The 23,743-nt window shown below is 48.4% G+C and overlaps 1 protein-coding gene across 1 annotated transcript in view; it reads left to right on the top strand.

Moving 5' to 3' along the window:
* The first annotated feature begins 2,010 nt into the window (after positions 1 to 2,010).
* Svop (SV2 related protein) overlaps positions 2,011 to 23,743 on the top strand; it is a 64,359-nt gene continuing 42,626 nt past the window's right edge. Inside the window, exon 1 of the mRNA XM_076922453.1 lies at positions 2,011 to 2,424. Coding sequence (XP_076778568.1) covers positions 2,390 to 2,424 — 35 coding nt within the window. The 5' untranslated portion in view covers positions 2,011 to 2,389. The remainder of the gene's footprint in view (positions 2,425 to 23,743) is intronic.

Genomic DNA, 23,743 nt, shown 5'->3' with positions numbered 1-23,743 from the left:
AGGATACGCCCACCTCTCATGAGAGAGAGAGAGGAAAGAGAGGTTGCTTATGAGAGAGCAGCTCCGAGAAAAGGGAGAAGAGGCTGTCTTACAGAGACAGGTTGCAGAGAGAGAACAAGCTAGACACAGGTGAAGATAGAATGTGCCAGAGAATGAGAAGGAGCCAGAAGACTAGAAACAAAATCTCTTCCAAAGTTAGTATGAGGCCAAGCAGAGTGTTTCAGGAGAAACCAAGAGAAGCCAGATTGAATCAATCAGCTCGGAGAGGAGATTTGAGCCAGAACAGCTGAGTTGATCCACCCAGCTAGAGATCAGAAAGAGCTAGAAAGGGTGGGCTTATTCAGCAGCAGGTCTCAGAAGCTAAAATCATTCTGGGCCTAGATTAGATTGAACGGAGGCTAGAAGCTTCCAGCACTCGGCCTAGGTTAGCAGACGGAGGTGGTAAGCCTCTGGGACAACAATCATTTCAGGCAAATAATAGTTACTTTTACAGGGGACTGGGGAGATGGTTGAGAGCACTGGCTGCTTTTCCAGAGGGCCCAAGTTTGGTTCCCAGCACCCACATGGCTGCTCATAACCTCCTGTATCTTCAGTGCTAGGGGCTCTGACGCCCTCTTCTGGCCTCTGTAAGCAAATGCATGTGGTGCACATACATATGTGCAGTCAAACAGCCATACATACACGCCCACATATATATACATATATATACAAATAAGTATATGTACATGTATACACATAAATATATACAGACTATATAGGTGTCTATATGTGTGTGTGTGTGTGTGTGTGTGTGTGTATATACATATAATTAAAACAGTGGGGTAGTAGAGGCTGCAGAGATGGCTAAGCAACTAAGAACACTTGCTGCTGCTCTTCCAGAGGGCCTACATAGGGAGCCTGAAACTCAAGGTTCAGGGAATCAAATACCCTCTCCTGGCTTCTAGAGGTACCTGCCCCCCCAACACACATGAACACATGTACACACACATATACAGAAGTTATACAAAATTCTTTCTGTCCCTGTGACTTTTTTTCATCCAGTCATGGCTTTCATACATGGGAAGCATGGGAGCCGGCCATTTTGGAAGGTGAATATTTTTCTCTTTTCTCCATTTATTTACACTAGAACCAGGAGTTTCCACTCTAGGAGCTATTTAAATGTCCAGACAGCACATCAGGCCCATACCAAGAAGGCTCCTGGGAGGTCTTGGATGGAGTCAAGTGATTATGGGTAACTTGAATTGAGAATCAATCTCTCTCTCTTTGTCTCTGTCTCTCTCTGTCTCTGTCTGTCTCTCTGCCTCTCTCTCTCTCTCTCTCTCTCTCTCTCTCTCTCTCTCTCTCAATGGCATCTCACTCTGTGGCCTAGAACCTATAGAGATTCACCTGCCTCTGCCTTCAAGTACTAAGATCCAAGTTGTGCACCACCGTGCCTGGCTTGTTTAACCTATTTGAGATGATAGGTACCCATATGGCTTCCAGTTTGCTTGTAACCCAGGCTGTCTCTGAACTCAAGACCCTCCTGCTTCACCCTTCCTTTTACCACCGCACCCAGTCACGATGGATGTTCACTAAGCATGCTCTATGTGCCAGGCACACGCCTCTGGGCACTTGGGATGCATCTGAGAAAATTCAAGAAGCTCAAGTTCTAAATCGGGTGGAAACGGGGAGACCCTGAATTCAAAAGGAAGGACGTCAAGGCAGGAACTTTGCGTTTCACCTCTGATTCTCCAGTCAGGCCGCAAAGATCACAACGCTGGCTGAGTAACGGAGTTACCCTTCCACCTTCTGGCCTTCAGTACCCAGCAGGATCCTTTCTTAGGTCCATTTCATCGGGCCCTCAGGTCTATGATAACAATCTTTTCAAACTGTTCCGCCGTCGGAGGCGTGCTACTGTGCCTGGCACCCAGTAGGTGCTCAGCACGCAGCAGTGTAATACACGGAGTACATTTCCAAAAAAAAAAAAAAAAAAAAAAAAAAAAAAAAAAAAAAAAAAAAAATCCATACTCCGTTCTAGATAGCGCTTAAGCTTCCGGAGGAACGTCGTACCGACATTAATCAATTCCTACAGCTATTCAGCGAGGGAGGCTTCTTCTGGCCGATCGGGGTGCTCCGCAGACACCCCAATAGGAGGACCGTGGGCTCCTGGGAGCAGCAGGGCTCGCCCCGCCCCCTCCACCGCGCAGCCCTCCCCTCGTCCTCCGCCCACTCCTGTCGCTCTCCCGGCGGCAGCGGCAGGCTTTGTCTCCCGGGCAGGGCTCCCTCCTCCAGGAGCTGCCCAGCGAGGAAGCGGCGGAGCTGTCCAGCATCCCGGTGCTGAAAGCCGGAGCGCCGGCCCTGCTCCACCATGTAAGGGTCATGCCCAGGCTCGCCCTGGCGCAGCGCGGACATGGAGGAGGACCTGTTCCAGCTCAGGCAGTTGCCGTGAGTACCGCGGGGGCGAAGGGAGGCCGGCAGGGCGCCCTTTAGGCGAGCAAAGCCTGCAGGGGTGCATCCCCGCACGGCCTCTTGAATTGGAAAATGCTGTTAATTGTGAATCGGGCCTGGAGGAGACAAGCCATTTTCCCAGCCCAGCTTCTGCTTCTGATTCATTCCCCCCCCCTCCCCAAGATCTGTCAGGACCTTGTAGGAATCCTTAGTTTCTGTGTTTTTCCTTGGAAATCGCTTTCAGCCCAGAAGGGGGTTTGAGGTCTGTGCTGTGAGAACGCGTTGGATGCTGTTTGGAAATGTGGGCTGAATTGACGAGGGCTGACATCTGTCCCTTTCCAGTCTCTCTCTCTCTCTCTCTCTCTCTCTCTCTCTCTCTCTCTCTCTCTCTCTCTCTCTCTCTCTTACTGTGCAATTCCTGATTTTTCCCCCCTTACAAGGTCTTTCGGAAAGGAACGTTGTGAGATTGCAAAGTGTTTTCTAAACAGCACGGGTGCCTTCCTAGAGGAGAGGCTGTTTGTGAAACATGTGAATGAGAAGGCTGAGAGCCCTGGCTGGAGACTCTTGTCTTCTGAATGAAAGGTTTGGGGGGAGAGCTAGCTGGAGTAAGCTTCGGCTTAGACACACCAGGAATGCGTTCCTTTGAGGTCGGGAATTTTTCTGGGGATACCCAAGTCACTCTGTGAATCTTGTGGGGAATCACAGAGAGGTGGTGAAGACAGGCCTTCAGAGGGATTTGAAGATAGTGCTCCTGTCAACAGCAATGGTGTTTTGTTAAAGCAAATTTCAAGAGTCTTAACAGGGTCAGTATGAAGAGTATTTCCATGATTCCTGTTTTAATTTTTAACTAGCAGGTGGAAGTCAATTCCATTTGGGTCTGTTGGAAAAGACTGGGTATTGTTAGCACGTGTGACTTTAAAAATGGTGTGCTCCCCCCACTCCCCAAACCTCAAGCTACCGAGGAATTCTCCCAAGTGACTTTTAGTGTGACTGGTCTGACTCTCTGAGGCTCTGAGTGTTTGTGGGGGTTGTCGGATTTACTTCTCAATTCAGGTAAAATTATTTTTTATTACACAGTCTTCAGTAATTAAAATTGTACTTCTAAGCTTCTGTTAATAGATCCATAAATACCCCCAACTAATGACAGCTTTATTTCACAGTGTTAAAGGGTACCCACTTCTAATACCCCCAAAGCAAAAATGTAAACGTCAGAACAGAGACCCCTCAAGGAAATCATGCCACCATCCCTGAGCTCAAACACTGAGTTTACAAAGTCAAAGGATTACCCTGAATAAAATCATGATCCACAAAATGAAACAGTGTTGCTCGGGATAAGATGCCCAGAATAAGAGCACGTATTGGAATATCAGCTTTTAGTGGAATGAATTTTCACACACCATTAGACCATGTGAACTTGGCAAAGGACATATGTACCTTTAGCTTTCTAGAATATAAGTATGACATTACATACTAATTCTTTCCATAACTAAAAAAGACTGACAATGGGGAGCTGGGGTACGGCTCATTCATACTCTGATTGAGCACGTGCCTGCCATGCACAGGGCCTTGGGTCCCATCCCTGGCACTAAAAATACAGAAAAAAATAGTGAGAATAGGGAAACTTATTTATTTATTTATTTATTTATTTATTCATTGTTTTTTTGAGACAGGGTTCCTGTGTGTAGCCCTGGCTGTCCTGAAACTCACTCTGTAGACCAGGCTGGCCTCAAACACAGAAATCCACCTGCCCCTACCTCTCAAGTGCTGGGATTAAAGGCGCGCGCCACCACTGCCTGGCCGAGAATAAGGAAACTTATATATGTAATTAATTGAAGCTAAGTTGAAAGATGCAGGCCTGTCCTGTAACCCCAGAACTTGGAGGACTAAGTCTGAAGTAGTTAGTACAGGTTCTAGGCCAGGCTGAGCCAAATCCTGTCTCAAAAACATTCTTCTTCTTCTTCTTCTTCTTCTTCTTCTTCTTCTTCTTCTTCTTCTTCTTCTTCTTCTTCTTCTTCTTCTTCTTCCTCCTCCTCCTCCTCCTCCTCCTCTTCCTCCTCCTCCTCCTCTTTCTCCTCCTCCTCCTCCTCCTTTTTCTCCTCCTCCTCCTCTTTCTCCTCCTCCTCCTCCTCTTCTTCTTCATCATCATCATCATCAACAACAACAACAACACCATCATCTAGAGTGGTGGTGCTCACCATTAGTTTCAGGACTAGGGAGGCAGAGGCAGTCAGAGCTCTGTGAATTCAAAGCCAGCTCTACAGAGCATGTTCCAGGATAGCCATGGGTATACAAAGAGAAACCTTGCCTGGACCCTGCCCCCGATTCTCTCAATGTTTTATAGATAGAAGAAGATGCCCTGTCTATTGGAGAGATTAAGTGACTTACTGTCAGAGAATATTGGCTCTGAGCCAGGCAGACATGGGTTCAAATCTTGACCTCAAGTCAGTTAACCTTTCTAAGACAGTTTCCCTAGCTATGAAGAGACGGGAACAGAGTGGTCAGGTGTGGTTGCACACTTGGGTACTTGGGCTCAATTCCTGAAATAATGGCTGTCATAATACTTGGTTCCTATGTTTATCATGGAAGCTAAAGGAGACACTCTGAGTGCTTGACAATATGAAATGATACAAAGTATCCATTTCCTGTTGTCATCACGCCTGAGACATTTACAAACGGTGACTATGTAGATTACTGTTGCTGAACTCCCAGAAATTGCTGCCTTGAAAGCCCCAGGGTCTGGAGCGACAGTTCCACTGTCAAGAACGCTTGTTGATCTTCCAGGGGACCCAGTTTGGTCCCCAGCACCCATGTTGGGCAGCTCACAAACACCATTAACTCCAGTTCCAGGACATTTGACACCCCCTTCTGTCCTCTGTGGGGACCTGCACACAGGTCCCATACAAGCACACATATGTATAAACAAAATCAAAACCAAAAAAAATCTTTTTAAAAAGAAAGCCCCCAGCTACCTTTGACTGGTCAGAATTAGCCTGTAAATGCCCTGACCTCCCGTTTATAAAAAATAAAATAAAATAAAATAAAACGAGGAAGCTAAAAAGAAAACAGACATCCGTGTGAATCTGAGTGGGTTACACATCACGACTTAGATGTTTCTCAGACCATACCCTGCATATATTATATGCAGATTGCAGGCAACAGATTTCCTGAGAGAAAATATCCAGAGTGCTGGCAGGAGTGGACTCTGAAACAGACGCGGTCCTGCGGGAGATTGGATGCTGATAGACCATAAGCCTGTAAGCAGATTGCAGGCCAGGGAGGGGAGCAGGGTGAGCGTGGCAAAGAAAGCAGTCCTCTGGTGAACCTGGTGGTCCTGTCGCACAGCTCTGAGATGGCCCAGTTGAGACCACGGACAGCTCTTGTTCAGTGCTGTCTGCAGGCAACACGCATGTGCGGTATGGAGCAGCCGCAAGCTTGTGTGATGCTTTTCCTTATTGTGTGAGGCAGGCTTGTGAGATTTTTCCTTTCAGGGATGATCGAGCCCATGGCCTCATGCATGCCAAACTAGAGCTCTACCGCCAATCTATATGCCCGGCTTTCAGATGACTCTGTCTTGTCCTGGAACTCACCATGTAGACCACATTGTCCCAAAGCTCAGAGATCCGCCTGCCTCTGTCTCCCGAGTGCTGGGATCAAAAGTGTGTGCCACCGAGCCTGGGCAACCAATAATTGAACTTTGATACTATCCTTGGTATAAAGGATTGGATGAGAGTTAAGATAAAATGGTTCATGCCATGAAGCAGCTGCAGTCTTATGGTCACAGTATGGTAGTCTTGGGCCATGCATGCTTAGTATAAATGATATAATTTACATGTGAAGTAATCTACGTGGTATGATATTGTTCTACCTACATTTCTGCAGCTGTAATAAGACATCCTGCACTACAAAGGAGAAAGGTACTTTGGGGGCCTATGAGGAAAAGGGTTTTGTGGTCTCAGTTCCTTACTGTAGTCCATCCCCAAAGGAAGTCAGGGCAGGTACTTGAAGCAGCCCATTTGTTGTCCCTGCATAATTACCTCCACCCAGGGAAGTCACTGCACAACCAAAGTACAGCAGGAACCATGCAGATTGCTGTTGCAAGCTTGCTGACCGGCCTATACCCAGCTGGCTTTCTGACGCAGTTCAGAACCACCTGCCTAGGAAATGGTGCCGCCCACAGTGGGCTTACCGGTCCTACATCAATTAACAATTGAGACATTTCCCCCACAGAAAGGCACACAGGCCAACTTGATCTGGGCAACTTCTCAACCGAGGCCTTCCTCTCAGGCTGTGTCCAGCTGATTGTTAAAGCTGGTTGAAAAAAAACACATAGTGTAAATAAATACACAAAATCTGCCCCTTTGTTTTGAAATGTGCACCACATTTCGATAGCTATCTGTAGCTAGGGGCTACCATGGCATGGGGCACACGTGTAGATAATTCCTGTAACTGTGCTGGTCTGCCAGGTTCTGCTGTGCAGCGCTGGTCTGGAAGAAGAGGTGGACATCGAGTATGTCACATTCATAGTTGTGACAGCTGTTTCAAATGCTTGTACAGCCCAGGGCCATTTAGGGGTCCTGATTCTGGACAGCAGTGAGATCAAGGAAGCTTCTGGGCGTGGGTAGGAACCGTTCAGAAACAATACCTGTGTGGAACATTCCAGAAAGAGAGACTTTGTGAGAAAAGGCCCTGAGTGGGAAGAGCATGGTGTGTCTCCCATAGGACCACAGGGCCAGGGCACTCGGGGCCTTAAAGGACGCTGTGACGCCTCCATGCTCCACGGACCATCTCTCTCTCTTTCCATTTCCTGTCTTCATGATGGAGCATGAGTCTGACACCTCAGTGCGCCCTTCTCTCACTCCTTCTTGCCTCACCGAGATAAAAGGGGGGAATCCTAGTCGGGCAATGCTGGGTTCAAATCCTGCCTCTGACACTTAGCACCAGGTGGTTGTTGGCCTTTGTCTTCATCTTCACAAGGCTCGATGGTCACCTGTGAAGCTGGGAGCCTGCTTGCCCCTGAATGGATGACCTGTTGTAGGAGCAGGGAAAGACACTGGGCAGTGGGGGTGCTGGCAAATGCTTCTGGCATGTCTTGTCCCCCTCTGCTTCGGTTTGGGTCTCAGAACCTCATTTTGGTCAGGAAATGAAGCAAGTGGCAGCTACCATCTCCTTTGCAGGAATGCAGGAATGCCTGCCTGCAGCACTGTGACAGCCTGTGTCCGAACTTGAACTCTCTGTTTGTTTTTAGTATGTATTTATGTACACTGTTGCTCTCTTCAGACACACCAGAAGAGGGCATCAGACCCCACTGCAGATGGTTGTGAGCCTCCATGTGGTTGCTGGGATTTGAACTCATGATCTCCGGAAGAGTAGGCAGTGCTCTTAACCGCTGAGCCATTTCTCCAGCCCCAAACTTGAAGTCTTTTTTGTTTGTTTGTTTGTTTGTTTGTTTGTTTTTGTTTTTTTCGAGACAGGGTTTCTCCGTGTAGTCCTGGCTGTCCTGGAACTCACTCTGTAGACCAGGCTGGCCTCGAACTCAGAAATCCACCTGTCTCTGCCTCCCAAGTGCTGGGATTAAAGGCGTGCGCCACCACCGCTCGGCAAACTTGAAGTCTTTATTTAAAAATATTTATGTATTTTTAAATGTATGTGTATGTGTGTGTGCATGTGCCTGCGTGAGTTTCGTGTGTTGGGCAGAGGTCAGAGAAGGACTTTGGAGCCGCAAGAACTGGGGGTCCCAGGGGTTGTGACCCTCTCGACAACACAGTGTTGGGAAGGGACCCCAAGATCAGAAAGTAACCTTAGCCATCAAGTCTTGCTCCAGCAGATGAACTTGAACGCGGTGGGTCCCATGATGGCCACACGACCCTCACACGTGGGCCAGACTGTTGAGGTCAGCTTCGACTCTCCTCTCTCACACACTTTTAGTCTTCAGGAAATCTAGCTGCTTGCATGCCTCAGTGTCAGCGGCGCTCCAGCCCACGTCTCTCTCCAGTCACCGGATCCCACAGGCTCATCCCATCTGTTCTCAGCAGGATTCGGCTTGCTGGTCTCCACGCTCAAGCCCTTGCCTCTGACAGCAGTGTCACAGCAGCTGAAGGGCTTTTGTTTTAGATTCAGTTTTCAAAAAAGTTTCTATGTGTGCGTTTATCTATGGGTGAGTATGTGCGCATGCGCACGTGCTTGTGGCCCCCACGGAGGACATGGGGGCGTTGCGAATGGCTGCGCTGTTGTCGCTCTATCCCCAGAGGGACTTTGTTAGATGTTGGCTGGTGCTGTCACTTGCTCAGAAGCTTCCTGTGGCTTCTATGTACACTCCCTAGAATAATTGCAGTCCTCTCTCGCTTACACCGGTTAGCGACTCTAAGCCCTAAACAGACAACACCCAAACCAGAAGACGCAGGCAGTGAGACCCTGGACAGGTCACAATTCTGCCCTGTGCTTCTTGGAACCGGAAGTGGCCTGGATACCGCAAAAAGATGCGGTGGGGACTCAGAACCTCAAGAATAAGGATCTAGGGCTGGAGAGATGGCTCAGCGGTTAAGAACACTGCCTACTCTTCAGGAGATGATGAGTTCAAATCCCAGCACCCACATGGTGGCTCACAACCATCGGTAATGGGATCCGATGCCCTCTTATGGGGTGTCTGAAGACAGCGACAGTGTACTCACATATAATAAATAAATAAAATTTGGGCCAGAGCGAGCGAGGCTAGAGTGAGAGGAAGAAGGGAAAGAATAAGGATCTACCCTCTCTTAGCAGTTCCACCCGCCCGGGGTCTGCATCCACAGGGCCAACCAACTGTGGCGTCAAGACAGGGAAGAGCATTGCCTCCCCTGTCAGCACACGAAGTCTGGGATGCTGACCCAGGGACAGGGACTGGAAGTAATTTACGGATGCACTAGAGCACACAGGAGGATGTCTGAGGTCATGTGCAAACATTTCATAACGAGTAGCCAGAGACTATGGTTTCCATGGAAGGTTCTGGAGCCAGTTCCCATAGATACCGAGCTGACCGTGTACCTCCAAAGAAATGGATACGTGGTCTGGAGGAGGCGTTTGCATACCCAAGTGCTTCGTGATGTCATCCATAGTTGCCAAACCACGGAGACAGCCCATATCCACCAACACGTTAATAGAGCGTGGTATATCTATGTAACTGGAATACTAGTCAGCCTGCAAAGGGAAAGCATTCCGGTCCAGGTTGTGGCATGAGCTGAAGGCGGGATGTAAAGGGAAACGAGCAGGTCTTCACGGGTCACAAGTGCTTTGTGAAGCTGCATGGACAACGAGCCCAGGGTAGACATGTTTTTGGAGACCCAGTAGAATTGTGGTTGCTAGGGACTTGGTGGGAAATGGGGACAGGAAGAAGCATTTAATGGACACAGACTTGAGGATTTTTAAAAGATCGGAGTAGCTGAGTGCGGAGGGCAGCTGAGTCACATGATGGCAACTGTGTCATGTGACCGCGCCGCAGCCCTCAGCACTGAAAATGGCTAAAAATGGGAATTGTTCGCTTTGCCTTTTTCGATGTAGAGTCTCCTACAGTCCAAGCTGCCCTTGAACTCACTATGTAGCCAAGGCTGGCCTGGCTCCTAACCCCCCTATATCATGGGTTCAGGTGTGTGCTATCTCAAGCAGCAAGATGATAAAATTTACTACATATATTTTGCCATAAATGAAGAAAATGAGCAGTTTCCGTTCATCCTGTGAGGATAACGCCATGCTAACCTTTCTCGTTTTGTAGTATTTATCACTTAAAACATTTATTATTGTGTGGGCAGAAACATGTGTGTACGCATGCCACAGCACACATGTGGAGACCAGAGGGCAACCTTGTGAAATCGGTTCTCTCCTTCCACATACGGGCTCCTGGGATTGAATCTGCATCTGCAGGCTTGTGCCACAAGCCCCCTTATTCACTGAGCCATCTTGCCGGCCCTTACCTTCCAATATATGGACTCATTTATTTTGCTGCTGGACTTGAACCCAGGGGCTTGACCTTGCTGGGCCTGTGCTGCATCCGTCAGAGCCACTCCCAGCCCTCATTCCAGGGCCTGTGTCTTTCCAGAGAAAGATTCATAGGGAGGGGAACACACAAGCTTTCTAAGAGTAGGGGCAGGACTGTAGATTCCACCCCACACTGGATTACTGAGCTCGGCTGTAGACAAGTGTATGCAGGCCAAAGGATTAGGAAAGCTTTATGATGAGGAAAAAAAGAAAACCAGAAAAATCCATCCACTGGCTGAACTATTTTTTCTGCAGTTGGGATAAACACGGTTACAGACAACTACTGAGACTCCCGCCCCCCCCCCCCCCCGGGAGGGAAACCAGACACAGATGCCTTATTTATCTCTTTCTCTCACTATTACTTTTTAAAATTATTATTTATTTTATTAAAATAATTAATTTCATAAATAATTAAGTTATTTATTAAATAGTAAATAGTTGAATTAAGTTTATTTAATAAACACTTTATTAAAAATAATTTTATTGAAAATTATTATTTATTTTATATATGGTGTCTATGCACACACATATGTGTGCCCATGCATGTGTAAGCCACAGAACTACTTTTGGGAGTTAGTTCTCGCCTTCCACCCTATGGGGCCGAGGGGATAGAACTCAGGGCACCAGGCTTGGCTGCAAGCTCCTTTTACCCACTAAGCCATCTCACTAGCCCAGAGTCCTTTCCTTGCCCTGGCTCTTCTGTTTGCCCCATCTCCTTTGACCAAGTCGAGGACATTTACTTACTGACAGAATAACTATCTTTAAAGATGTTGATATCCGTGAGCAACGGATACATTGTCACACATATTCACATCACTTCATTTGCTTTCTCTTTTTTCTTCTATATTTTTTATGGTGATTACACTCAAAAATCTATTTTTATAAAGATTTATTTATTTATTTTATGTATATGAGTACACCATTGCTCTCTTCAGAGACACCAGAAGAGGGCATCAGATCCCATCACAGATGGTTGTGAGCCACCATGTGGTTGCTGGGAATTGAACTCAGGACCTCTGGAAGAAGCGGTTGGTGCTCTTAACCACTGAGCCATCTCTCCAACCCCCAAAATCTATTTTTAATCATCTTCAAGCTCGTTTGAACTTATTTCCCCTGAGAGATACCCCCTCAGCCCTTCCCTTCTCCCAGGCTTTGGTGACCAACGGGACATTCTTTGACCCAAATTCACTTTCAGATTCAACAGGCTGCTGAGGCCCTGTGTGTCTCTTGGCCTTTTTAGGCCTAGTTTATTTCACCAGAGCCTGCTGGTTCTGTCAGCAAGCTTGGCAGCAAACACCTTTACCCACTGTGCTGGCCCCTGGTTGTAACCTCTCTAGTTGGGTGGACCTGGCTTCCACAATATGTGAGTATTCTCATGTTATTGTTAGCTGTTTCTCTTTCACTTTTGTTAGTTTGGTTGGTTGGTTTTTTTTTTTTTTTTTGTTTTTTTTTTTTTTTTTTTTTTTTTTTTTCTTTTTTGCTTTCTCGAGACAAGGTTTCTCTGTATAACCCTGGCTACCCTGAAACTCACTCTGTAGACCAGGCTGACCTTGAACTCACAGAGATCTGCCTGCCTCTGCCTCCTGAGTGCTGGGACCAACGGCGTGCGCCACCTCTATGCTCTCTTTCACTCCTTAATCCAGACAGGTTAAAAAGATTTCCATAATTCCAACAAAATTACCTAAGAAAACAACCCCAAAAGTAGGAGAGATGGTTGGCTTATAGTTGCAGAGGTCTTAACCCATGGCTAGTTGGCTCTATTGCCTTGGGATAGCCCCTGGCCAATTAGCTTCATTGTCTTGGGATAGCCAATAGCTAGTTGGCTCTACTGCTTTGAGATAGCCCATGGCCAATTGGTTCCTTTGCCTTGGGATAGCCCATGGCTGGCTGTCTCCATTGTCTTGGGAGTGTGGTATGGTGACAAACACATCCTGGCAGCAGGGCTGTGTGGCAGAGAAGGCCTTTCAACTCAGTGAATCAGTGAATCAAGGAGAGAGAGAGAGAGAGAGAGAGAGAGAGAGAGAGAGAGAGAGAGAGGGCCGGGACCCTGGAACCCCTTGAAGGGTCTACCTCCAATGAATAATCTAACTTCCTCCCACCGGCTCACCATCTCTCAGAGACCGGTGAGTCTTTACCACGGGCCTTACAGGGACACTCCCTGAGCTATGACAGGAGCATTTCTTGACGTGATTGATATTTTAGACCTGATCTCTCGGTTGGGTATATAGCCATGTCCCCACCCGCTAAATGCCACAACCTACCCCACCCCCAACATACACCTCTCAGCTTCAATTATGACACTTGAAACTGTCTCCCAACATTGTCCATGTCCCCAGGAGGGCACCCCCTTAGACAACAAGTTACTTAGTCATGGCCTCCAGAACAACTTCCGATCTCACCTGGAACCCCACTCCTGACTTCCATCCCACCAAATCCCTCATACCTGCTTCCTCAGCAGACCCAGCATCGACCCTCACCGCCACCCCCCACCCCCGTGTGCCCTTAGCAAGAGATTCTGAGAGCCAACAGGGCAAGAACTCAGTCTGACAATGAGAAAGTCCTTGTTGCATGATCATTGTGTAGACACAAGAAGAAAAACTTGCAGCCGGGTGTGGTGGCGCACGCCTTTAATCCTAGAAATTGGGAGGCAGAGGCAGGAGGATCTCTGTGAGTTCCAGGTCAGCCAGGGCTACACAGATGAGAGCTGTGTCAAGTGAATAAACAAAAACTTGCCACAGTGAACCACCTTCACAGCTGGAGATCAGGCTATCCTTCCTGTCCTGCCTCCCCCTCCCCCTCCCCTCTCCTCTGATGACCCAGCTGGGAGCCATTGCTGGGCATAGTGTTCAAGAAACCCTGGGTTCAAACCTAACTTTCCTGCTGACTTTGTAGGACGGTTGAGCAGGTGTAGCTCCTCCCAGGCCTCAGCTTCAGCATCTGTGAGGTGGGGTCAAGGAGGAGACCCAGCTTCAGGGCACAGTGTGCTTCCTGGATTGGGCTCTCAGGAGAGAGTACAGAGAACATGGTATCGGTCCCTCGGATGCCCACCCTCTGTGATCATTTGGTATGGATGTGAAATGTTCCAACTGGCTCATTCATTTGAACATTTGCTCTCTTGGTGACAGCTTGGGCTTGGGAATCTGTGGCACCTTCAGGATGTGGGGCTTAGTGGGAGGATGTGGGTCACTGTGGGGTTGGCCTTGGCGTTTATAGCCTGGCCCTGCTTCTGGTCTTCTCTGTCCTTCCTGATCCCCCCAGATGTGAGTGAGCTCTCGCTGGCACAGTGACAGGCAGTATGCCCTCAGACCATGAGCCAAACTAAGTCCTTTCTCCCCTAAGTTGCTTCCTCTGCCTGTTTCATCACTGCCATAAGAAACGTCACTGACACAGGAGACTAGCAACCGGAAGTGACTCACCGTTGTGCTCGGCCTGACCGGAGGGTTCCTAGGCTTCAGAACTGGCTTGTGGTAGGAATGTGGAAGACTTTGGAGTTCTGGGCTAGGCAAGCCATAGAATACACAAGCAAAGCTTGGTGGAAGATTCCGCTGGGAACCCTGGAAGACCAGAACGGCAAAGGGGAGCTCACGCTGCAGGGCCAGGCTCACATTGAAGCCTCTGGTCTCCAAGTCCTGGTGTGCTTTAAGAGACTGTGTAGCTTTCAGGAGGTGAGGCCTGACTGGAGGAACTGAGTCACCTGGGGTGGGCCTTGAGGTTAGGGCTTGACCCTGCTTCTGACCCGTTTCTTACTCTGCTCAGTCCAGAAGGGCAAGCTCCTGCCAACATACCTCTCCCCAGCTATCACAGACCGTGTGCCCTCAGACTGTGAATCAGAATAAATGGTCCCTCCCTAAGCTGCTTTTCTCAGGTGTGTTGCAGTGAGGAAGGTAATGATAACCATTATAAGTTAGTCACCTGTTTTTCAGATATAAGATCAGTGCTCCTCAAACGAGGTGGGGTGACAAGAAACCACAAGCAAAACCCACAGAAAACTAAAAGTTCCACGAGTGACAAACTTAGAACTCAGGAGTGGAAGGGACCTGTGGGGGCGTAGGTCCAACATCAACAGTGAGTTTCTGTCTTCTGTGGGCATTCTCGGTATTTTACTGAACCAAGCCGCCATGCTGGGGAGCTGAGCATCTGGGCTGGAGTGAGATGCAGAGCCAGGGAGTAAGCAACTCTCCCAGTGCTCTTGGCCTCTGAAGGGAAACACTTGTCTACGGGCTAAGAGCAGGCATGCTGGAGTCTAGCACGGTGCTGCATACCTGTAAGCCCAGCATTTGGGAAGCTGAGGCAGGAGGATCATGAGTTTGAGGTCAGGCTGTCTTTTAAGAATGTCATAGGGCTGGAGGGGTTAAGGGGTTAACTCAGGAGGTAAGAGTGCCTGCTGGACTCAGGAGGCAAGTTCAGTGCCCTGTGCCCAGGCTATGAGGCTGTAACTTCAGCTCTAGGAGATCCAACACACACACACATACACACATACACACACAGAGAGAGAGAGAGAGAGAGAGAGAGAGAGAGAGAGAGAGAGAGAGAGAGAAATAAATGATATTTATTTTCTGTTTGTTTGTGGTTTTTTTTTTTTTTTTTTTTTTTTTTGAGTCAGGGTGTTTCTGTATAACCTGAGCTGTCCTTCAGCTCACTCTGTAAACCAGGATGGCCCTGTGTGCTGAGAACTGCCTAAGGTTCTGGTGCACACAGTGTGTAAGCTCCTGGTGCAGACAGTGTGTAAGGTCCTGGTGCACATAGTGTCTAAGATCCCAGTGCACACGGTGTGTAAGGTCCTGGTGCACACAGTGTGTAAGGTCCTGGTGCACATAGTATTTAAGATCTTGGTAGAGTCTGTTGCCCTGTACACCTCCCTTCACCTGTCAATCACCCGGAACCCATGTGATTCCCCATGCACAGGCGTGTCTCTGGCACAGCACATACATATTTAAGTGACCCTTGACCCAGCCATGTGGCCCTGTCTGTCTAGGAGGCGTCCGCTGCATCCACCGCCTCCTCCCTCAGGCCTGCAGCCGGCCTCCCTCCTCAGACACCCGAGTTGTTCTCTGTTCTCTGGGTGCAGATCGGTCAGGGTTTCCTGTGTCACGTTAGAACCTCATTACTGAGGAGAGAGGTCCCTTCCCGACCACAATGATCTGAAAGCCCCCTCCAGGGGCTGCTCTTCCCTCAGACAGCAAAAGCCCAGCTGGCACTGGGTCCTGAGCCCTCCCGTCTCTTGTCACCTCCCTATTCTGCCCGTCAGTGTGTGGAGCAACCCACCTGCTCCCCCACGATCTCCACTTCTGTAAGTAGAACACATCCCCTCAATGGGCCTCCTAACCTGTCCATCTCTAAATGAGAACACGCCTGTGGTGTTGCATATCTGTGCATGCGTGTGTGCACCAGAGACAACATGGCTCTTCTGCCTCAAGTATCTTCGCCTTTTCTTTAAGACGGAGTCTCTCATTGGCCAAGAACTTGCCAAGTAGGTTAGACTGCTTGTTGGGATTTGCCTGTCTCTGACTCCCGGGACCCGGGATTACAAGTGTGTGCCCCTACACCTGGCTTTGTAAAACGTCGGTTTAGGATCTCAAATGCAGGTCCCCCCTCCTATCCGCCGGGTATGCATTTCACTGAAGGCCACCTCTACTGTGAGCGCACAGTCCCCTTGTGAGAGAAGGGATTCCAGTGACCTCATTACCACGGGGTGGGGGGGGGGGGGAGGCGGGGTGAGAGCCATGTGAACTTTGTCCCACTCTGTAACCAGCACTGAGCACACCTAACACTCACTGAAAACACCGGTCTTTCCAAGACACTGTCTCCACAGTGGTATCTTCGGTCCCCATGACAACCCTGAGAGGTAGTAACTACCATCTCCATGTAAAGCCATGAAACCGACTCAGGGTGGTAAAGCGACCCGCCCAGGGTCACACAGCCCCTGGATGGCATGGTTAGGGAGAGTGAAAGCCAAGGCAGTCCATGGTGGCACTGAGGACTCTCTTCTGAGGTGGACCCCTCTCTCTGGGGGACCCTAAATGCTGCTCTGTAAAGATCACAAATTGATTAGAGCTTCATTATTTCCTCCTCTATTCAAGGAATGAGGGCCAGAGGCTCGGATGAGTGGATTGAAGGGATGGACTCTTTTTTCTTTCTTTCTTTCTTTTTTTTTTTGGTTTTTGGTTTTTTTGAGACAGGGTTTCTTTGTGTAGCTCTAGTTGTCCTGGAACTCACTCTGTAGACCAGGCTAGCCTCGAACTCAGAAATCCGCCTGTCTCTGCCTCCCAAGTGCTGGGATTAAAGGTGTGTGCCACCACCGCCCGGCAAGAGATGGACTCTTAATCGGGCACCTCCAGAGTCCACGGACCCTCACTTAAGGTTCCTCATAAAACAGATCACACAGCTGTTTCCGCAAGTTCTTCCCTTCTTAAGTAGCAAACTTAGACAAAACAAAAAACAAAAACAAAACCAGTCTCTGGCTATTTTGGTAAATTATTATATATATATGCTGTTTAAATGCCAAGAAATAGGAGTGGCGGGAGCCAACCTTGTCTTGACGCCCCATAACTCAGCACACGCTGCTTCTCTTTGATTTTCTTTTACATTCCCTTCCTCAGGAAAGCTTGGCTCGCACAGCTGATAAACATTTTTTTTTTTTTTGAGCCCGACAGATTTGAAATATAACCTGGCTGACTTCATCTAACTTAATATCTTAAGGCTTCTCTAGCCAGGAGGTGGTGGCACACGCCTTTGATCCCAGCACTTGAGAGGCAGAGACAGGCGGATTTCTGAGTTCAAGGCCAGCCTGGTCTACAGAGTGAGTTCCAGGACAGCCAGGGCTACACAGAGAAACCCTGTCTCAAAAAACAAAAACGAAAACAAAAAAAAAAAAAAAAAAAAACAAAAAAAGGCTTCTCTTTCATATCTGCCCAAAGACCATGAGCAAAGTCTCTTCTCCAAGGGAGCAACTGTGAGCAGAGCCTGCAGGGCGGGGTCATTCCCACCCGTGGGGCCTGCGCACACTCACATCAGTCCCACCAGTGCAGTGCTCCCATTTCACGGACAAGGTCATCATGAACACACACACAGCTTTGCCACGAGCATGCACCGCACAAAGCTGACCTGACTTGGCTCTCAGGAAGTTCACGGGACAGAAGCAATCTGACATCCCAGTTAAAAAATGGCAAAAACTCATGAAACTAAAGGGAAAACACATGGTTTTCTCCACTCAGGAGCTGCCGCTTCCTTCCACATCGGGGCAAACCTTGTTAAACTGCAAATGCTGATTCTGTAGGGTGGGGCCAAGACCTGACATTCTCTTTATAGGGGTGCTAGGGGCTTGAACCCATGACCCAGCTACCCCTAGGCAGGCGACAGGTCACTGAAGTGCAGCTCAACCTAGGTTCTGCAGGTGCCTAAGAGAGTCAGGAAGCCTGGCTCAGGAACACAGGGAAGAGTCTGCGTCTCAGGGATCAGGTCTCAGAGATTTGTTCTAACACGACCAACAAGAAAGCCCCACTGGCCAGTGCAGACCCGCTTGTGAGAAGGCGCAGGATACATGTCTACTGAAAGAAAGTGTGCTAAATGGGAGGGCGTGTCTATAGCAGGAAAATGTACATAAAAGTATTTTGGCATCTTGGAGGACCGAGTGGCAGTAAGTACTCTGGATAACAGGCGGCCAATACCACATCCTCCCCCAAAGCTTTGTGTCTCTCCTCATCTGACACTCTTTACCCATCAAACACTGGTCCTTGAGCTACAGGTGACACACACCTGTAGTGCCAGGCGACAGGAGCCTGAGGCGGGAGCACAGTGAGTTCAAAGCCAGCCTGAGCTATTTAATGAACCTTGCTCACAAAGACAAAACAAAAGAGCAAACAGAAAAACAAATGATAAAACCACCCTTTCTCATTCCGGTCCCTGCCAACCACTGCTCAACATTTGACCTCTGAAGTCGCCTGTCCTGGATCCCTTCATGAAAACAGAATCATGACGTGCTTGTCCTATGTCTAGCACATTCTCCTACTGTGATGCTTCTAAGATTGTTCTAAGGTGTATGGAGCAGGGGCGTGGTGGTAACGGCGGCAGGGGTGCACACCTTTAATCCCAGCACTCAGGAGGCAGAGGCCAGGTAGATCACTTAGTTTGAGGCCAGCCTGGTCTACAGAGTGAGTTGCAAGACATCCAAGGCTACACAGAGAAATCTTGTCTCAAAAAAACAAAAACAGCCGGGTGGTGGTGGCACACGCCTTTAATCCCAGCACTTGGGAGGCAGAGGCAGGCGGATTTCTGAGTTCGAGGCCAGCCTGGTCTTCAGAGTGAGTTCCAGGACAGCCAGGGCTACACAGAGAAACCCTGTCTCGAAAAAACATAAACAAAACAAAACAAAAACAAAAAAACAAACAAACAAAACAAAAAACCCAAACAAACAAAACCTAATATCCCATTGTATGAATGTGCTACAGTTTATCTATCCACTCCCAGCATGCACTTGGGTTGTTCTGCCTTTGACTAGTCTGTTTACCACGTGCATGTCTGGTGCCTAAGGAAGTGGTGAGCCTCCGTGTAAGTTCTGGGCATTGAACCCCGGTCCTTTGTAAGAACAAGTGCTCTTAACCACTGAGCCGACTCCGCAGCCCGTGACACATATTCTTAAGTGGACACCCACACATACATCAGCCCCTCCCCTCCTGGAGAACGTTTCCAATTTTAGACAAACACAAGGTACAGAGCCAACAGCATACTATCCCAGAAGAGACATGTCCGGGAGTAGAAATTCAGACGAAGGCCAAACTGAAACCTAGGCCAGTCACTTCCTGTGTGACATGGGGTGAGCTGCCAGCTCTGAGTGTGTCTCCCTCTGTGAAAAAGAAGGTTAAATAACTCACACAACCCTGGGTCTGACACATGACGAGCCTTGTCGGCCCACATCAGAGTTGTCATAGCAACCATTGTTTGCACATGTATGGATTCGTATGATGAACTGTCAACAGAATGACTCCATGCGGCTACAGTCCCCCAAAGTTTCACCCGTCAGTGTTGTCACTCACAGAGCTAGGGAGCCACTGACAGCCCTAAGGATAGGATGTGCAAAGAGTTATGACACCCCAAAATACAGATTCAGGGGTGGTCTGCTGATCTTCCCTTTATCTCTAAAATGAACTGATTAATAAGTGCATATGCACATTTATTTACAAGGTTCCTTTTCCCCTCCCTGAAGTGGTCAGCTGTAATTGTGAATTTGACATAACCTATAGTCACCAGGGAAAAGTCTTAATGACGGGTTGTCTACACTGGATTGGCATGTTTGTGGGGGACTGTCATGTTCATTAGTGTGTGAAGACCATGCCCACTGTGGGTGGTGCCATTCCCTAGGCAGGGGAACCTGAGCTGTGTTAAGAGAGGAGCAATGGAGCGTGCATGCATTTATCCCTGTGTGCTCCTGACTGTGGGTATGGTATGCACTAGCTGTCTGGAGTTCCTTCCTGGATACCCCCAAATCCTGGACCATAGCCTGAAACTGTGATCTGAAATAAACCCCCTTCTCTCCAAGAGATGCTTTTTGTCAGTTTTGCTTTTTTTTTTTTTTTTTTTTTTTTTTTTTTTTTTTTTTTTTTTATCACAGCAACAGAAATGAAACCGGACCTGCCTCTGACAAATTGCATTTTGATTTTCTGTGAATACTATAGCACATAACATACACACACGTGTGCACACATACACACACATGCACACATACACAGATGAACATGCGGGGTTGGGGGTGAATTTGCTTTGGTTTTGAGATGGGGGTCTCACTGTTCTATCCGGTTGCTCTGCTACTTCCTAAATGGCTGGTACTTCAGGTGCAGTCCTGCACCAGGCCAGCTATCAGCTTTGTGATGTGAGTCCCCTCCTCGGGCAGAGTGACTATGATTAGACAGGTCTTCCATTTCTCCTTCACCTTTGTAAAGCCAGAAGCACCCTTTGGGCTGGTGCGGTCGGTAAATATTTGTCAAATAAATGAACAGATGTTCTCCAGCCATGTCCACGTGGTGTAAGAGTTGAGAGTTTAGGTGGACTGTGTTTAGCATAATAAATATAACTCAAAATTTATTGTTTCAACTATTTTAAAGTGTAAAACTTAGTGCCATTCGAGGTCCCACAAAGCTTTGTCCTTGTCTCTCTTACCCTAAACAGAAGCCTGGTCCCCACTTAGAAGTCACTCCCTGTTGCTTGGCAACTGCCTGGCTCCTAGCAACCAGCAACCTGCCCTCCGTCTCTCTGGATAACCCCAGCTCTGGACACGGCATACATGTGCCAGATTCTCAAGTCCTCTTCGATTGGCTTCATCTCGGTGGGGAGATCCCGTGTGTTCCGTAACCTGTGTTAGTAACTGGAGGGCCTTCTTAGTTCACAGACATGGTGGACTGGAGCCTGTTCAGGCCAGCTGTCCAGGGGCACACTGGCTCCTAGACACTCAAGCCTTTTCAGAGCCTGTTGTATACCCACTACCCACTGGTGGCCTGAACTTGGCCACCCATCACCGTGTACTTGGTCCATGGGAACTGAGAAACGCTCCCAACAAGACAGGATGCATGAAAGCCACTTGTCAGTATGGTCCTCACTTCAAAGGCCTCTGTGGTCTGTATCAGCATCTTTCCCCAAGTTCTCCCACAAACACTCTCTCTGCTGTGTCCCCGTCGGATATCTGCTATCTAGTTGCATGGGGCACTCCAGCTCCAGACTGGTGGGACACTGGTCAGAGGCCTGTGTCCTTGGCCTCCTGGGTAGAGGATGAGCCAGAGACAACCTGCTCAACCATAGGGGAACTGGAAGTTCTTTGGCTCTGCGTCTCCCTGGCAACCCTGCTTCATGGTAAAGGGTTCTAGAAATGTCAGAAACACTTGTCGGATTCCAAGAAGCTCTCAAGAACTTCAAAATGAAAATTCTCAGTCCCCAGGGGAGACCTTTGGGCCTAGGCATTTATGTTGTAAACAGCTTGAGGTTTCTGGTGAGCCCTGTACCATGGTGACAGACTGGGGAGGTCACATAGGACTGAGCTGTGTGCCTCGATTCTGACTGTAGAGTGCATGGCTCTCTGTGTCTGGGTGGCCTGCCCCCCTAAAGCAGCTCAGCTCAGACCTCAGTACCTGTAGATGCTCAGGGTGATACTGACCGGGGGTCAAGTGACTCCAACCAAAGAAAGCCAGACTGGAAGCTCAGCTCCTTTAAACTGTGTGGCCCAGGGCAAGCCCCTCATCCCTCAGAGCTCCCTATTCACATCAGTAAACTAGAACCAAACTCATAGGTTGCTTCTCAAGACAACAGAAGTTGACTTTTCTAGAAATTAGGGTTATCAGAGGCTGGGGGTGGGGAGGAAATGGCTCACTCTGTAAAGTGCTTGCTGCAGCCCCCTATATCCTGTGCATCTTAATCCTAGCACCTGGAGGTGGAGTCTGGCAGACAAACACCAGAAAAGAAGGTAGAAGGGTAGGAGAGGTGGCTCGGTGGTTAGAGCACTGGCTTCTCTTCCAGAGTACCCAGGTTCAGTTCCCAGCACCCACATGGAGGCTCACAACCATCTGTAACTCCAGTTCCAGGAGCTCTGGTGCCCTCTTCTGGCCTCTACAGGTACTGCATGTATGTGACATACATGCAAGGGAAAACACCCACATATATAGAGTAAAAATAAATTAAGATCCCCAAAAGGCATTGAAAGCAATAATGTGAAAAACAATACAGAAAGATATCTGATGTGGCACTCTCATTTCTATATGCATGCACAAGCATGTGTACACATACATGAACGTGTGCCCATGACACACACATACATGTAAGCACACACATGTGTGCACACACACAGGTATGCACACACATGCACATGCATATACATGTGCACACATGTGCATAGAAACAGCACATGAGCACATGCACACACATGCACACACATGCATACATGTGCACACACATACACACATACATGTGCACACACACACACAATGCAGGAGCATGCACACACCAGCGAGGCCTTGTGCAGCTCCCGGCTTTCAGCAAGCTTTGATTTATCACTAGCTCTGTGACTTGGTGCTGAGTCAGGTGTGCTACTGACAACTCTTCACTTTTGTGCAATGCCTCAGAATCACCTCATTTGTAGGGGATGCACATCCCTCTCTTGGTCTAGCATCTGCCCAGCTGTTTCCAGTGCTGGTCGCTTAGAGAGTCCCTCCCATAAAGGACCACCCATGGTCAGAGCCCACCATCTAGCTTGGAAGTTATGGGCTTTGAACCTGAGGTGCCGTAGCCAAAGACTGATCCATGTATGGGTCCCCATGCTTCTGGGTGGGGACTGTCCATGCTGCAGTCTCCCTAGATACCCTGTGGAGTCTTTCTACCACTTCCCTCGATGTCTCCCAGTCCCCAGTTTGCAGCGGGTGTTCTCTGAAGGGCACTTTCTCAATAAATCACTGGCCCCAGAAATCTACTTTGCATATTTTCCAGAAATGAGAAAAATCCATCTCAGAATTCACAAGGAGACTCGGAAGACACCAGAACACAAAACACACAGATGCCCCAAGGGTCCTGATTATCAAAATTAGTTTGTAAAAATAATTTTAAAAAATAGTTGCTACAAAACTATGCAGGTCAAACCTGCATGACACTTGCCTCAACATACAGTTTGGCTTAGTACAAAGCCAGCAGAGGCCTGGAAATGGGTTATTTTCCACACAGCGTACAACTGCCTAACAAAGAAGGGGCAGAGAGGAACAGAGTCAACCCTAAGCTTACACCATCTGCAAAAATCAACTCAAGCTCATCAAAGACAAAACCCATAAACCTTTAGAAGAGGGGCTGGCAATATGGCTCAGAGGGTAAAGGTGCTTGCTGCCAAGCCTGATGACATGAGTTCAATCTTAGGGACTCACAAGGTGAAAAGACAGAAGTGACTCCTGCAAGTTGTCTTCTGACCTCCACAGGTATGCCGTGGTATGCATATTCGAACATGAGCACGCACACCTGTACACACACACATATGCACTTATGCATGCACGTGTACACATACTCATATATGCACACATACTCATGTGCACACTCATACACACACACACACACATGCACTCATGCATGCACATGTACACATACTCATATATGCACACATACGTGCACACTCATACACACACACACACACACACACACACACACGGACATAAAAGAAACAGAAGAAAACAGAAGATCACTTCATGACCTTGGGTCCAGTGGTGACTGTTCTGGACTCGACAAAGACACAAACAATAAAAGCAAAACCAGATGTTAGGCCACAACAACAAAAAAACTTCCTTGTGTCTAA

This window comes from Arvicanthis niloticus, chromosome 24 (assembly GCF_011762505.2).
Source record: "Arvicanthis niloticus isolate mArvNil1 chromosome 24, mArvNil1.pat.X, whole genome shotgun sequence".
In the NCBI taxonomy this organism is placed as follows: domain Eukaryota; kingdom Metazoa; phylum Chordata; class Mammalia; order Rodentia; family Muridae; genus Arvicanthis; species Arvicanthis niloticus.
The sequence above is the reverse complement of the archived record's forward strand: the minus strand, read 5'-3'. Positions and strand labels throughout refer to the sequence as shown.